This window comes from Vulpes lagopus, chromosome 8 (genome assembly GCF_018345385.1).
Source record: "Vulpes lagopus strain Blue_001 chromosome 8, ASM1834538v1, whole genome shotgun sequence".
NCBI classification, from domain to species: domain Eukaryota; kingdom Metazoa; phylum Chordata; class Mammalia; order Carnivora; family Canidae; genus Vulpes; species Vulpes lagopus.
Window position 1 is genome coordinate 116,336,612 of NC_054831.1, and position 17,548 is coordinate 116,354,159.

At 39.1% G+C, this 17,548-nt stretch overlaps 1 protein-coding gene across 4 annotated transcripts in view; it reads right to left on the minus strand.

Annotated features, from left to right (window-relative positions):
• Positions 1 to 302: 302 nt before the first annotated feature.
• PHKB (phosphorylase kinase regulatory subunit beta) overlaps positions 303 to 17,548 on the minus strand; it is a 219,759-nt gene continuing 202,513 nt past the window's right edge. For all 4 annotated transcript variants that reach the window (XM_041766919.1, XM_041766922.1, XM_041766920.1 and 1 more), the window contains exons 29-32: positions 13,749 to 13,878; positions 4,219 to 4,326; positions 1,860 to 2,000; positions 303 to 1,214 (exon numbers count right to left, since the gene is read on the minus strand). In XM_041766919.1, coding sequence (XP_041622853.1) covers positions 1,077 to 1,214; positions 1,860 to 2,000; positions 4,219 to 4,326; positions 13,749 to 13,878 — 517 coding nt within the window. In that variant the 3' untranslated portion in view covers positions 303 to 1,076. The remainder of the gene's footprint in view (positions 1,215 to 1,859; positions 2,001 to 4,218; positions 4,327 to 13,748; positions 13,879 to 17,548) is intronic.

Sequence of the window (17,548 nt, forward strand, 5' to 3'; positions counted from 1 at the left end):
CTTCTCAGGTGATACTTCTAATATGATTGGTCAGAAAAATGACTCTCTTTGGATCTATGGCTAAAATTAATGGGCTGTGCTGTATAACATTCAATAAGGATATAAATTCATAAAACTTAAACGTTTAATCTATTTTTTATTTTTATTAAAGTTTGCTTAAATAAATTTGGTAGTAAAATATGTGAAATGGTAGGTACCATAAATTTTCTTCCACTCTGTCTCCAGATCAATTAAACTGAGAATATTCAGGAGTAATAGACTTACTAGTGTGAACAGGAGAACCAAAAATGTGTCCAGATATATTCATTAATTCAGAAATAAAGTTTAATGATTTTCAGTTTTCTTTTCACTAGTACAAACTAGGTTAACAGTCTACTCTTCTGAACAATCTTATGCATGCCATATTTTTAGTAAGAGCTCAAAGAAAATGTTTGATCAGGTATATATTATACTGTATTTTATCCCAACCCCTAAAGTCAACACAAATACAAAACCACAGTCATGTTTACAAGGTAAAAATTGTACAGTAGCTCTGTATACTAAAATATTATCAACAATGCTGTTTCTGAGAATAAAAACATCAGCTGGCAGATCTGCTTTTATGATTTTAACGTATTTTTCCAGTATGACAATGCCACTAAGTTAAGCTCACCATTTGTTCCATTCTTTCAGTATCTTTTCATTTCCAGTATGCACACCAGCTGGCAAATTCATTTTAATGGCAGTGCTAGGTGGGAATTTAGTCTAAAGAGCAAAGACTCATTTCAATGAGTTATCTGATCATAAAACATGCAGTGGTGAACTTTCAATTCATTAACTATTTGTATCACTCAGTAAAGATTATTATTGTGGTTGGCATTATAATCATGAGGACTTTTTTCCATGTAGTTAAAGCATTTTTTACCATTAGATTGACTATGGCGTGCAAGAGATCCACTAACTCTGTCAAGGGTGTGGCAACCACCTCACCAACATAATAAGTCCTTACATTCATGGCGGCCTGAATTAAGCTTCAACACAAAACTTAACACACTTCCAGAAAACGTATTTCAACAGAGCCTTTTACACCATCCTCACTAGCTAACCAGACATGGGTCATCATTGCTTGGCTTGACTTCTCCTTCTAGCAGCAAATTCATCACAACCTTTGTCAAATAGCTGCATGTTCCTCTTTTTCCCAGTGGGGGAGTGTTGTAAAAGGAAGTCATGTCATCCTACAAAGGAAAACAGTAAGTAAGTCATTTGATTTTTGTTTGTAAAGAGTTGACAGGTAAAATCAGTGTCAGCCTAGGGGGAAAAATAAATTCACAGAAAGATTTCCTCATGGAAAATAGAAACTTCTTGAGCTTTTCTTTCATTTTCCTAAGGCATCTTCTCAGCATATAAAACAAAGAGAGACATTTTTAGTATTCTCTTCTTTGCTGATAATTTTTATTTACTTAGGGAACCTTTTTACAGATGAGCATAAAATATTAAACGGAGAGCCTGGAAGGGACTATATTAGTATACACAGACCAATGCAGCCTGTTATGCATTCCCATCCTCCCCAGAACTTAATTTTATAGCCTTCTGGAATCTATGGTTCCTTTCTGGTAAAACACATTTTAACTGCTAACTATATAAAGGAAATTTATGTCTTCCCAGTTTTTTTTTAGTCAGAGCTTCATAGCTGAGCTGACTAGTAATTAACTAAAAAGCACTACTAATTTCTCAAATAAGTCAGACTTCTCCCTGCCCCGCAAGTACTCTATTTTACACTCTATAAATCTGTTTTGGAAGTTAAGTGATGAGAGATTAGGGATATTTTGAAGAGTCGAGACAATGAAAAAATTCTACAAAAAACTGTTTTCTCTACTTACTTGTTTTTCAACTTCCTTTAGTCGACTCTCATCTTTTTGAAATTCATGAAATGCATCTTTCACTAGTTTGTCTAGATCAACTTTGTCTTGAAATTCTAGCTCAGGGTTTCTTTCCAATACAATGGATACAACCATTAGTAACTAGAAGAGACAGAGGTTGAAAGACAATTATATGAAAACCATAAAAGCAACATAATCTGTACATGTTTTCATTCTTTACTCAGATTGATGGATGACCCTTGAATCTCACAGTGTGTTCTGTACAATGACTGATTGTAGGACCATTGTGAGTGGAATCTTTCTAATCTGGCAAATTAGCAGCGTTAAGTTCTGTTTGGAAACTACATATTTTTTTTCAATATATATATCTTTGTAGCTGTCATTATGTATATAACTTTGTAGCTTAGTCATTTCAATGAAACTAGTAAGAACAACGATTTTCCCAATCACAGTCAACAGTACATAGTGCCCTGTTCACCCAAAGTGTCTGAACTTTCTGGCCTCTGGGCATTAATCCTTATTGGCAAGACACCAAAATCAGTGTCCAGTGGGACAGAGGCTGCCCTAGAAAAGGTAAGTAGGCCACAATGCCAAAGAAGGCAGATGAGTTCAGTGGAGACTCTGGATCTAGGCTCATGATCAAATGACCTGGAGCCCAACATCCCCAAATGGGTATAATTCTGTGACATCATAGTGTTTCTCAGGGGATGGTTATGCTTTAAAAAACACATCTAATTTTTACCTCTTTCTGGTCTGAGTACTATTGGGTCTGCATATCTTAGTTTAATGCATCACCCTATTGTTTAGCTATCTCATACATTCATCCTAAGTAGTTACATTCATTTTAGATGACAAACTATTAGACACAAAGATTGTGTCTGAGTATACAATGCTTGCTTGGTAAAGAATTTAGGATGATGATTATGGCTCTGACTTTGTACATGGAACATGAAAAAAGACCTCATAATTCCTAATTTGGGAATCTTCCTGATTATACTTTATCTAAATGCTTCCAAAACAGAACCTAAAAGAACCAAATGAAACACTTTCAGAAAAATCCAGGTGTTACAATGTGGTAGGGCAGGACTTTAGCCAGGAGAATGTGAAATGTTGTTCTAGTTCAAGAGAAATTCTTCTGCAAAGGGACCCTCATTTGGTCAACAAGAAGGACCTCCATGTCTGTTGTAGGTCCCACATGATAGGCACTAAACACTGAAAGGCTGACAGCACAAGGAAGGCATCCACCCTTCCAATAACCCCATCTCTTCCTGACCTCAGGTTACCTCATTCCCACATGCTACAAAACTGATTGGCTGATAGTGTCAGGGAATCTTGGCACATCTGAGGTAAGACTGAATCTCACTCAACTCTGATTGGATTTTAGATGCCAGATTCAGGACTTACTGAGAGCTTCTCCCTCACTCAGACATATTACCCAACCACAAGAGACACAAAATCTGATGGAGACATTCCCAGAGAAAGAGACAAAGTGAAGATGTACTATATGCTAAATCCATTCATTATGGGGATTCTCTCCATATTTGGCATAATGTTTTAAAATGGCAAAAGAGCACATGTATACACCATGTACATGTGTGTATTTTAGCATTTAACCTTTTATAAAATAATACAGCACAAAATTGCATGTCTTCTCTGTTCACAGAGAGATGTTTAGAAAGATGTCCCTCAAAATACCAACACTGATGACCTATTGCTAGTGGATGTAGTGGATGGGGGGATTTTTTTTTTTTTTTGCTTTCTTTTCTATAATTTTCTCAACTATTAAAACTTTCTACAATAGTCATGCACTATTTCTGTAAACAGAAAAAAAAAAACCCTGAAATTAAAGCAAATAAGAAAAGGTCACTTCCTCTGCTTTTTAGTAGTGTTAATGCACTTGCTTTTTTTTTTTTTTTAATGCACTTGCTTTTGAGAAGTGAGTATGTGTCTAAAAAAGCTGGGCAGTCTTTCCACACTGAAGGATTTAAGATTTTTTTTTTGTATATTTTTTTTATTGGAGCCCAATTTCCAATGTAGATTAAAACACCCAGTGCTCATCCCGTCCAGTGCCCCCTCAGTGCCCGTCACTCAGTCACTCCATCCCCTCGCCCACCTCCCCTTCCACTACCCCTTGTTCGTTTCCCAGAGTTAGGAGTCTCTCATATTTTGTCATCCTCTCTGATTTGTTTATGTACCTTGACTTGGGTCAAGGATGGCTATATTCTCCAAGACTCAAACAGAGGAGATCCAGGTTAGGTAAGGAGTAGAATTCCTGGTCTCTTGAGCAGTTTCCTTTAGGTTAATTTTCAGGGAGCAGATAGAAAGCACTTTTCAGCAATCTACATTTCTAAATACAAACCTCCACAACAATCTGTCTGTACTTTGGCTGGTCAATATTTCCCAACATGTCTTCAACAAGGAGAGAGAAATTCATCTCATACATGGTCATATCTGACAGGGTTGGTTGCTGAAAAAAATAACTCAATATTAACATGCTGCATTGTTATACTGTGGTTCCCACTTAATAGAGGAATTTCATTTTCTAATCAATAACCTTTTTCAGCTCCTAAAAACCTTAGGGAGCATTTTAAGCATTTTATATATGTCAAACTACTGAAGCCAACCAGCTGACTATTGTGATAAATTAAACCTTCTGTTTTTAGTAGTTATCTTCACTATACAAATGTTAAAGGAAAGGGACTATATTGGAAATCCACTTCAACACACAAAAGAAACAGCCAAAAATTGAGACAACAAATAGAGTACATATTGCTTTCAGAATTAACACAACAAGTTATGCTTGCTGTCAGACTTTATCATGTAAGTCACTTGATATCGAATTTACATCATTTCTGTGGCAGGTCCCTTCTGAGCTGGCAGCATAAAAATGCATACAAATAAGCAAAAACAACATTGCACGTAGAACTGGCAGGAAAACAGAGGGAAAAAACTAAAACTAAAAGAATTCACCCTACCCTTTATATTTCTTTTAAAACAAGAGTATTACATAGTCTTCCATTTACTTTTTACAAATGAAATGAAAACAGCAAATAAACTCAAATCCAAATGCAAATCCAATTCTGGGCATGATGGCTAACCCTCAAAGGATTGAAAAGAAGACTCTGTTAGGTTTGTGTGGTGGAAAGCAGATGGAGTTACCAGACTTATTACCAGAGATGCAGAGATGGTGAGTCATATTTATTTGCTCCCACCTCAATGATGATTTACAGTGAACTTAATCACAGCCTCAGAACAAAGTGTGTCTACTTACTACTTCAAATGGGACCCAGCAGGAATATCCCCTTGAAATCAAATGACAGCAAAGTTGTTTGACTTGGTATAATAATGCATCAGCCCTATAATTCAATATGGTTTACCTATTGTATTCTATATTCAGTATAATCTAACATATTATTAATGTTTACAGATGGTACCTAGTTTGGGGAAAGTGAAGCCCAGTTGTTAAACACAGTAATAATAATTCTTTAGATGTCTAGCAATGAGATTAGTAGGGCTACAGAAGGAAAGAAAGGTCCTGTCATGGTTTCATATCAATTTCATATTAATGTATCTCATTTGAAAAGTCAACCTGGCTACTGTGCAACCATGACAAACCTAGAGAAGAGACATCAAGCTTGCTTTATTTCCTACTCTCTCAAACTATAGCATAGAAGTTTTTTTGTTTTTTTTTTAGCATAGAAGTTAAGACAAAAGGTTTAGAAGTCAAATTACTAGGGATAGGGTAGGGGATAGGTGTTACACTCTGGGTCAACTACTTCCTAGATGTATAACCTTGGGAAAAAACACTTAGCTGTACCTCAGTTTCCTCATCTGTAAAGTGGGAATAATAGAGCACCTACCTCAAAAGATTGTTGTGAGGATTAAAGGAGCACTTAGAAAAAAAAAAAGAAGGCTGTAGGGGGGGCAAGATGGCGGAGGAGTAGGGTCTCCAGGTCACCTGTCCTCAGCAAATTACCTAGAAAACCATCCAATCATCCTGAAAACCTACGAATTCGGCCTGAGATTTAAAGAGAGACCAGCTGGAACGCTCCAGTGAGAAGAGTTCGCGCTTCTATCAAGGTAGGAAGACGGGGAAAAAGAAAGAAAGACACAAAAGGCCTCCGAGGGGGAGGGGCCCCGCGAGGAGCCGGGCTGAGGCCGGGGCGAGTGTCCCCAGGACAGGAGAGCCCCGTCCCGGAGGAGCAGGAGCTGCACCGACCTTCCCCACGCAAGGGGGCTCCCCGGGAATTGGAGCAGGATCCCCAGAAAGGCGGGGATGCCCTCGGGCTCCCTGGGACAGTAACAGAGGAACTGCGCCCCGGAGAGTGCGCCGAGCTCCCTAAGGGCTGCAGCGCTCGGCGGGACCCGGAGCAGCTCGGAGGGGCTCGGGCGGCGGCTCCGCGGAGGGGGCTGCGCGGCTCCGGGAACAGCTCGGCGGCGGCGGCTCGGGCGGAGGAAGAAGCTCCGCGGAGGGGGCGGCGCGGCTCCGGGAACAGCTCGGAGGGGCTCGGGCGGCGGCTCCGCGGAGGGGGCTGCACGGCTCCGGGAACAGCTCAGCGGCGGCGGCTCGCGCAGAGGAAGAAGCTCCGCGCGGAGGGGGCTGCGCGGCTCCGGGAACAGCTCGGAGAGGCTCGGGCGGCGGCTCCGCGGAGGGGGCTGCACCGCCGGGAGCGCGAATCCAACAGCGCAGGCCCCGGAGCACAGGGCGCCGGGACACAGCCCAGGATCCGGCCTCTCCCGGGACAGGCAGAGGCCGGGAGGGCCCAGGACAGCAAGGACGCTCCTGCCTGGAACTGAGCAGATCAGCGGCCCCGCCCCGGAGCCCCCAGGCCCTGCAGAAGGAGAGCCCCGGAGCTACTGCGGGGGCTGACTCCAGGGTCCCAGAGCTGCCCCCCCCACTGTGGCTTCCTCCCGGGGCCTCACGGGGTCAACAACCCCCACCGAGCCCTGCACCAGGCAGGGGCAGAGCAGCTCCCCCAAGTGCTAACATCTGAGAATCAGCACAGCAGGCCCCTCCCCCAGAAGACCAGCGAGACGGACCAGTTCCAAGGGAAATCAAGGGACTTAAACTACACAGAATCGGAAGATACTCCCCCGTGGTTTTTTTTTTGTTTTTTGTTTTTTTTGTTTTTGTTTTTTTTGTTTTGTTTTGTTTTGTTTTATGCTTTTTTTTTCTCTCTTTCTTCTTGATTTCTGATTGCTTCCCCCACCCCCCCTTTTTTCTTTTTTCTCCTTTCTTTCTTTTTCTTTCTTTTTCTTCTCTTTTTCCCCTATTTTTTTCTTCTTTCTCTTTTTTCTTTTTCTCTTTTCTTTCCTTCTCTCTCTTTTTCTCCTTTTCCCAATACAACTTGTTTTTGGCCACTCTGCACTAAGCAAAATGACTAGAAGGAAAACCCCTCAAAAAAAAGAATCAGAAACAGCCCACTCTCCCACAGAGTTACAAAATATGGATTACAATTCAATGTCAGAAAGCCAATTCAGAAGCACTATTTTACAGCTACTGGTGGCTCTAGAAAAAACCATAAAGGACTCAAGAGACTTCATGACTGCAGAATTTAGATCTAATCAGGCAGAAATTAAAAATCAATTAAATGAGATGCAATCCAAGCTAGAAGTCCTAACGACGAGGCTTGACGAGGTGGAAGAACGAGTGAGTGACATAGAAGACAAGTTGATGGCAAAGAGGGAAACTGAGGAAAAAAGAGACAGGCAATTAAAAGACCATGAGGATAGATTAAGGGAAATAAATGATAGCCTGAGGAAGAAAAACCTACGTTTAATTGGGGTTCCCGAGGGCGTGGAAAGGGACAGAGGGCCAGAATATGTATTTGAACAAATCCTAGCTGAAAACTTTCCGAATCTGGGAAGGGAAACAGGCATTCAGATCCAGGAAATAGAGAGATCCCCCCCTAAAATCAACAAAAACCGTTCAACACCTCGACATTTAATAGTGAAGCTTGCAAATTCCAAAGATAAGGAGAAGATCCTTAAAGCAGCAAGAGAAAAAAAGTCCCTGACTTTTATGGGGAGGAATATTAGGGTAACAGCAGACCTCTCCACAGAGACCTGGCAGGCCAGAAAGGGCTGGCAGGATATATTCAGGGTCCTAAATGAAAAGAACATGCAACCAAGAATACTTTACCCCGCAAGGCTTTCATTCAAAATGGAAGGAGAGATAAAGAGCTTCCAAGACAGGCAGGAACTGAAAGAATATGTAACCTCCAAACCAGCTCTGCAAGAAATTTTAAGGGGGACTCTTAAAATTCCCCTTTAAGAAGAAGTTCAGTGGAACAATCCACAAAAACAAGGACTGAATAGATATGATGACACTAAACTCATATCTATCAATAGTAACTCTGAATGTGAACGGGCTTAATGACCCCATCAAAAGGCGCAGGGTTTCAGACTGGATAAAAAAGCAGGACCCATCTATTTGCTGTCTACAAGAGACTCATTTTAGACAGAAGGACACCTACAACCTGAAAATAAAAGGTTGGAGAACCATTTACCATTCAAATGGTCCTCAAAAGAAAGCAGGGGTTGCCATCCTTATATCAGATAAATTAAAATTTACCCCGAAGACTATAGTGAGAGATGAAGAGGGACACTATCTCATACTCAAAGGATCTATCCAACAAGAGGACTTAACAATCCTCAATATATATGCCCCGAATGTGGGAGCTGCCAAATATTTAAACCAATTAATAACCAAACTCAAGAAATACCTTGATAATAATACACTTATACTTGGTGACTTCAATCTAGCTCTTTCTACCCTGGATAGGTCTTCTAACCACAACATCTCCAAAGAAACGAGAGCTTTAAATGATACACTGGACCAGATGGATTTCACAGATATCTACAGAACTTTACATCCAAACTCAACTGAATACACATTCTTCTCAAGTGCACATGGAACTTTCTCCAGAATAGACCACATACTGGGTCACAAATCGGGTCTGAACCGATACCAAAAGATCGGGATAGTCCCCTGTATATTCTCAGACCATAATGCCTTGAAATTAGAACTTAATCACAACAAGAAATATGGAAGGACCACAAACACGTGGAGGTTAAGGACCATCCTGCTAAAAGATGAAAAGGTCAACCAGGAAATTAAGGAAGAATTAAAAAGATTCATGGAAACTAATGAAAATGAAGATACAACCGTTCAAAATCTTTGGGATGCAGCAAAAGCAGTCCTGAGGGGGAAATACATCGCAATACAAGCATCCATTCAAAAACTGGAAAGATCTCAAATTCAAAAGCTCACCTTACACATAAAGGAACTAGAGAAAAAGCAACAAATAGACCCCACCCCCAGCAGAAGAAGAGAGTTAATTAAAATTCGAGCAGAACTCAATGATATCGAGACCAAAAGAACTGTGGAACAGATCAACAGAACCAGGAGTTGGTTCTTTGAAAGAATTAATAAGATAGATAAACCATTAGCCAACCTTATTAAAAAGAAGAGAGAGAAGACTCAAATTAATAAAATCATGAATGAGAAAGGGGACATCACTACCAACACCAAGGAAATACAAACGATTTTAAAAACATATTATGAACAGCTGTACGCCAATAAATTAGGAAATCTAGAAGAAATGGACGCATTCCTGGAAAGCCACAAACTACCAAAACTGGAGCAGGAAGAAATAGAAAACCTGAACAGGCCAATAACCAGGGAGGAAATCGAAGCAGTCATCAAAAACCTCCCAAGACACAAGAGTCCAGGGCCAGATGGCTTCCCAGGGGAATTCTATCAAACGTTTAAAGAAGAAATCATACCTATTCTACTAAAGCTGTTTGGAAAGATAGAAAGAGATGGAGTACTTCCAAATTCGTTCTATGAGGCCAGCATCACCTTAATTCCGAAACCAGACAAAGACCCCACCAAAAAGGAGAATTACAGACCAATATCCCTGATGAACATGGATGCAAAAATTCTCAACAAGATACTAGCCAATAGGATCCAACAACACATTAAGAAAATTATTCACCATGACCAAGTAGGATTTATCCCTGGGACACAAGGCTGGTTCAACACTCGTAAAACCATCAATGTGATTCATCATATCAGCAAGAGAAAAACCAAGAACCATATGATCCTCTCATTAGATGCAGAGAAAGCATTTGACAAAATACAGCATCCATTCCTGATCAAAACCCTTCAGAGTGTTGGGATAGAGGGAACTTTCCTCGACATCTTAAAAGCCATCTACGAAAAGCCCACAGCAAATATCATTCTCAATGGGGAAGCACTGGGAGCCTTTCCCCTAAGATCAGGAACAAGACAGGGATGTCCACTCTCACCACTGCTGTTCAACATAGTTCTGGAAGTCCTCGCCTCAGCAATCAGACAACAAAAAGACATTAAAGGCATTCAAATTGGCAAAGAAGAAGTCAAACTCTCCCTCTTCGCCGATGACATGATACTCTACATAGAAAACCCAAAAGCCTCCACCCCCAGACTGCTAGAACTCATACAGCAATTTGGTAGCGTGGCAGGATACAAAATCAATGCCCAGAAATCAATGGCATTTCTATACACTAACAATGAGACTGAAGAAAGAGAAATTAAGGAGTCAATCCCATTTACAATTGCACCCAAAAGCATAAGATACCTAGGAATAAACCTAACCAAAGAGGTAAAAGATCTATACCCTAAAAACTATAGAACACTTCTGAAAGAAATTGAGGAAGACACAAAGAGATGGAAAAATATTCCATGCTCATGGATTGGCAGAATTAATATTGTAAAAATGTCAATGTTACCCAGGGCAATTTATACGTTTAATGCAATCCCTATCAAAATACCATGGACTTTCTTCAGAGAGTTAGAACAAATTATTTTAAGATTTGTGTGGAATCAGAAAAGACCCCGAATAGCCAGGGGAATTTTAAAAAAGAAAACCTTAGCTGGGGGCATCACAATGCCAGATTTCAGGTTGTATTACAAAGCTGTGGTCATCAAGACAGTGTGGTACTGGCACAAAAACAGACACATAGATCAATGGAACAGAATAGAGAACCCAGAAGTGGACCCTGAAATGTACGGCCATCTAATATTCGATAAAGGAGGAAAGACTATCCATTGGAAGAAAGACAGTCTCTTCAATAAATGGTGCTGGGAAAATTGGACATCCACATGCAGAAGAATGAAACTGGACCACTCTCTTTCACCATACACAAAGATAAACTCAAAATGGATGAGAGATCTAAATGTGAGACAAGATTCCATCAAAATCCTAGAGGAGAACACAGGCAACACCCTTTTTGAACTCGGCCACAGTAACTTCTTGCAAGATACATCCACGAAGGCAAAAGAAACAAAAGCAAAAATGAACTATTGGGACTTCATCAAGATAAGAAGCTTTTGCACAGCAAAGGATACAGTCAACAAAACTAAAAGACAACCTACAGAATGGGAGAAGATATTTGCAAATGACATATCAGATAAAGGGCTAGTTTCCAAAATCTATAAAGAACTTATTAAACTCAACCCCAAAGAAACAAACAATCCAATCATGAAATGGGCAAAAGACATGAAGAGAAATCTCACAGAGGAAGACATGGACATGGCCAACATGCACATGAGAAAATGCTCTGCATCACTTGCCATCAGGGAAATACAAATCAAAACCACAATGAGATACCACCTCACACCAGTGAGAATGGGGAAAATTAACAAGGCAGGAAACAACAAATGTTGGAGAGGATGCGGAGAAAAGGGAACCCTCTTACACTGTTGGTGGGAATGTGAACTGGTGCAGCCACTCTGGAAAACTGTGTGGAGGTTCCTCAAAGAGTTAAAAATAGACCTGCCCTACGACCCAGCAATTGCACTGTTGGGGATTTACCCCAAAGATTCAGATGCAATGAAACGTCGGGACACCTGCACCCCGATGTTTCTATCAGCAATGGCCACAATAGCCAAACTGTGGAAGGAGCCTCGGTGTCCATCGAAAGATGAATGGATAAAGAAGATGTGGTTTATGTATACAATGGAATATTACTCAGCAATTAGAAACGACAAATACCCACCATTTGCTTCAACGTGGATGGAACTGGAGGGTATTATGCTGAGTGAAATAAGTCAATCGGAGAAGGACAAGCAGTGTATGTTCTCATTCATTTGGGGAATATGAATAATAGTGAAAGGGAATATAAAGGAAGGGAAAAGAAATGTTGGGAAATATCAGGAAGGGAGACAGAACATAAAGACTCCTAACTCGGGGAAACGAACTAGGGGTGGTGGAAGGGGAGGAGGGCGGGTGTTGGAGGGGAATGGGTGACGGGCACTGAGGTGGACACTTGACGGGATGAGCACTGGGTGTTTTTCTGTATGTTGGTAAATTAAACACCAATAAAAGTTAATTAATAAAAAAAAAAAAAAAAAAAAAAAGAAAAAAAAAAGAAAAAAAAAAAGAAAAAAAAAGAAAAGTGCCTGGCACATAAAAATATTTAGTATGCACCTGCTGTTATTTTTGTTAGCAAAGAGAGACTATAAAATGTAAGTGGCCTAGGCAATCAGAGAATTATATGCAAATCTAGTAGGTATTAGAGGGGCCTGATCGAGCAGCTAGCAAAAGGTCGCCATAGTCCAATGTATGCAGACATGAGGCCTAGCAGAAGCAGAGCAGGAATAATGGAGGCCTGTTCTCTGCTCATGACAGTGCTGCCCCATATGATGGTCACAGAGTATCTGGGGAGAGGGATGGAGCACCTATATTGACAACCAAATATAACTACTCAACAGTTCGTGAATAGTATAAAGAATTCTTTTAACAGTGATTATTCATTTTTAAAAATAAGTAATCAATGCACACAGTTCATATTTGAATGGTTAAAAAGGTTTTTAGTGAAAAGCCTACCCTGTGCCCTCAAACCACAGTTCCCTTCCCCAAGGCAAAGAAAATAATGCTACCAGCATCTTGTGAGTCCTTCCAGAAATACTGTGTACATATAAACAAAATAAGTGTGGGTATGTGTATTTAAGAATACTATATTTGTATAAGGACCTTCATCGGAAGTAATTTGGTTGACTTTTCATTACCAAAAACAAATATGGTACTACATTTCCAAAAGGCCTAATTATTCTTGTGTGTATATAAGCAGAATGAGTCAGATGTCAGTATTAAATAAAATAACCAAATCAAAGAAGCAAGCCAGTTTATACAACTTGTGGAACCATCCGAAGGAGGGAGCCCTAATTCATTTGGACCAAAGCTAAGTTATATCTTGAGTAAATTAAGTGATTATCTATGATCTAAAAAGTTATTACATTTTTCACATTCACTGAAATTCAGTCATTTCCTTATTCACAGCACTACTAAGTCACTTTGCTTCTTAGGTCAGATTTGGTTCTGTCTTTTGAATGTATGTTTTATTGTTTGCGAGGTCCTCCAACACTGGCCCACTATCACTTGGTGTAAAGAAATACCAACATTCATAGTAATGCTAACATAAGAAACCCTAACTTCACTAATAAATAAACAAAGGAAGGACAGCTGCTTGGCAAAAGGTTTGGTCATATGGTTCCTTTAAACACAGAGCTTCCTTGAAACATTTGAAATAAAATAACACAAAAAGATTTTTGATTAAATACAACTTTTAAGGAAAATATCCATTTGGTAAAGCAAGGCTTTTGTATAGAGAGGCACTAATTTTAAAAAATTAAAGTAACTCAGACTGGGGAAAAAAATTTCCAATCTAATTGATTAGGTATCTTATTTTCTAGTATTCCCTCCCTTCAGGTATCTGGATATCCTTTCTTTAAATACTCTTAGAAAATGGAATAAGCAGAAAGACTATTTGCACTGCAGAAGGGGAAAGATTTCCCTACTCCCTTAGGTCCCCTTAAGTGACATAAATACAGTGGGGCTGTACCTGTGGCAAATGCTTCCCAGCTACAATGATACCATTGGGTGTACGCTCCAGGATCTGCCATACTCGGTCATAGAACCCAGCAGGAGTTCTATTCAAAGACCCATCAATCTGACGCCTGTTCAGCCAACATCTGTAGACCAAAAGAAAATGCCTCAGAGTTGAAAAGCAAGCTTGTTCTCATAGACAGCAGGGTTTTCAATATGAATTAATTGCTCCAATAGGGTGAGCAATAAAAGCCAAAATCCATCAATGATGCATATCTACCATGTGTTACAGAGGTTACTAAATATTTCATAGTGAATACAGAGCTTGCAGGAAAGGAGAAAATACCCAAGATTTTAAAAAATTTAATAGGCAAAATGATATTCTCTAGTAAGTTATATTGCTCACTATGGCATCAAATGACTTCCTAATATGCAAAGAAACTCTATTTAAAAACACAGAAGCAGGGAATTTCAAAATAATTTCACGTAGTCCTTATATACAATAAAATATACAACTTCATAAAAGCATGGCTATCATATGGCTTGATCACTCCTATGCACTCTCCCAGAAAGATGCTTAATAAACATTTGGTAAGTAACGAAGGCTCAAAAAAGTATTATGCATCTAACGAAATTACCTTCTTTTAAACCTTATATTTTATTTTTTAGACCTTATATTTATTTTTTTCTATTTAAATATGGCAAAAGTACCAGTGCTGAAAAATCAGTTACATGATCTTACACATCATAGTAATCACACTATAGTGATAAGCCAAAATTCTAGATCTCTTATTTCCATGGATTAAGTATTACATCTTAAAGATATAATACTTACTCATTCACAAACTGCTAAAGATGCAGAATTTGCATAATTTGAAAAAGAACACACAAAGACACAGTAGTATATTCTTCCAAAAAGCTGCAGATAGGAACAAATATATACATCTTTTATACTTGGTATTAAAATAGGCATTGAATGAAATTTTTTTTTTAAGATTTTATTTATTTATTCATGAGAGACAGAGAGAGAGAGAGAGAGAGAGAGGCAGGTTCCGTGCAGGGAACCCAATGTGGGACTCGATCCCGGGATTGCAGGATCATGCCCTGGGCTGAAGGCAGGTGCCAAACCACTGAGCCACCCAGGGATCCCCGCATTGAGTGAAATGTGCCCTCAACCACAAGGTAAAGCATATGACCAACAATATTGTTAGGTAGGAAAATAGCTATGCAGGAGACATACACTGAAAAAGACATTTTTGTTCTGATGAAAGAGGACCAATTAAGTTTTAAAACTGCATAAAACGAGTGAGGCATCTTTTTTGGATGCACATTTTTTTTGTTAGACCCAGCCTTGTGTGGCTGGGTTCAGGGTCTGGCTAAAGAGAAGAAGCTCAAATGTGCAGGGGTTTCTTCTCCTTCCCCTTTTCCTCCCCCCCCCCCCCACCTTTTTTTTTTTTTTTAAGAATTTACTTATTTATTCATGAGAGACACAGAGAGAGAGGAAAAAAGAGAGGCAGAGACACAGGCAGAGGAGGAAAAGCAGGCTCCATGCAAGGAGTCCAATGCGGGACTTGATCCTGGGACGTCCTGAGCCAAAGGCAGACACACCCAACCACTGAGCCACTCAGGTGTCCCAGTGTAGGGGTTTCTTGCTGATGTTTTACTTTGGATGATGAGGATGCAAAACTGAATACCCAGTATTCTGCATCTGATTTTTTTGATATTCCCTTTGTGAGACAATAAGAAAAAAAAAGGTGTTTTCAGAGTTCTAAAGGCATGGTTAGTATTATAAAAAGGAGAGGTTTGTTTAGAACAACAAAGAAAGTAGAAATGTGTGAATACTCACAATGGAGATGAATTACTTTTGAGGACCCCTCTTTTATTTTTTATTTTTTGGCTTTTTACTTTGAAATATTTGATTTACAGAGAAGTCAAAAAATTAATTCACAAGGTTCCTATATACTCAGCGTCTCCTACTTCCATTATCTTACACTAACACTTGTCAAAACCAGGAAATGAACGCTGACCCAATACTATTAGTATTGGACCTTATTCAACTTATGCCATTTTACCAGTAATGTCCTTGCTCTGATTGTGGGTCCAATGCAGGATATCACACTGCCTTTGGTACCCCCGTCTCCTAAGGTAGGTTCCTCCAATCTGTAGCAGTTCCTCAATCTTCTTTCATCTTTCATGAATTTAACATTTTAGAAATGTCAGTTATTTTGCACCTCAATCCACCTCAATTTGGGTCTATCTGATGCTTTCTCATGATTAGACTTAAATTATGCATTTCTGGCAAGAGTATCCAGAAGTGGTTGTGCCTTTTTAGTATAGCATATCATGGAGTACATGATACTGATGTGTCTTGTTCCTAGGATGCTAACTTTGATCATTTGATTAAAGTAGTGTCTACTGGGTTCCTTCGTTGTAAAGTTAGCATTTTTCCTTTTGCAATTAAAAAGTATCTTGAGTAGGAATACTTTTAAATTATGCAAATTTTTTTATTCTCATCATACTTCCACCCACTAAATTTAGCATCCATTGATGGTTCCTGCCGCAATAATGGTTACTATTGTATTCGTCTAATGATGATTTTCTATTTCCATTATTCCATCTACACTTATTAATTGGAATTCTACTGTCAGAAAGAATCCCTTCTGTCCCATTTATCTATTTATATCAGCATGGACTCAAGCACTTTTATTCTATGGGTTATAATTCAATATTATTATTATTTATTTTGTTGCTCAAATTGTCACATCTTTGGCTACTGAGCCTCCTTCAATTTGTCTCCAATATCCTTCTAACACACCTCTATAATTTTCTGGAGTACTATCTTACTTTCTGGTACCACAATATACTCTAGGCTTGTATCTTATATTTTTCCTGTCCTGGCCCTAGAATCAACCATTTTTCCATGGAATGTTGGCTCCTTCTATTAAAAGATATTATTTAGAAACCAGTGTTTGGGAACTAAGTTAGCTCATTGCTGTGGGGGTTTCACTGCTTCTGGGTCTTCCCAATGGACAGAGCCAAGAAAGATATGGATATATACTCTTATATGCACACACATTTATTTGTCATATATACACATCCACATTTATTTGTCTCCATCTGTGTGAAAACCATGAATTCATACTGACACCTGCAATTTCAATCTACCACCACAGGTTATATTCTAGCCCTTCCCCTTGCCTTATTTGTAACTACTTTCTCTAACAGAGCCAAATGCGGCTTTCATTACCCACAATATATTTACACTGTATATATATATATATATTTATATCAATTTCAAAATTGTTAATCTCTACCTTTGTGAGATTTTTAAAAACCTTATTAATATACTATAAGTATACTATTTGTGTATAGCTCTTTTTTTTTCTTTAGCTTTACAGTATTTAGAAATGTTTTCCAAAGGTTTTTGGGTTCTTTTCTTCCCAACTCCCTTCAGTGTGGGAATATTATTCATTTGGCATACAGTAAGGTTCATTTGTTACTATTTGTATTGTTTTGTATTCCTTCCACATCTGGATTAATTTTAATTAGTTACTACATTTTGGGTATATAAAATATTATGGCAGTTTAAGAGTCAGTGCTACACAAAATGGTGATATTCAGGAAAATACTGCTTTCCCATTCAACCCTATTACGCTGTACCCAGCTGTTCCACCCTGTTCTCACCCACTCCCTGAAGGTAACCAATCTCCATAGTTACTAGTTTAACCTTCCTGTATTTCTTCTGCACAAATGAGCAAATATTTCCTTTCTTACACAAGTAGCATGCTACAGATGCTCTTTTGTACAGTTATTTTC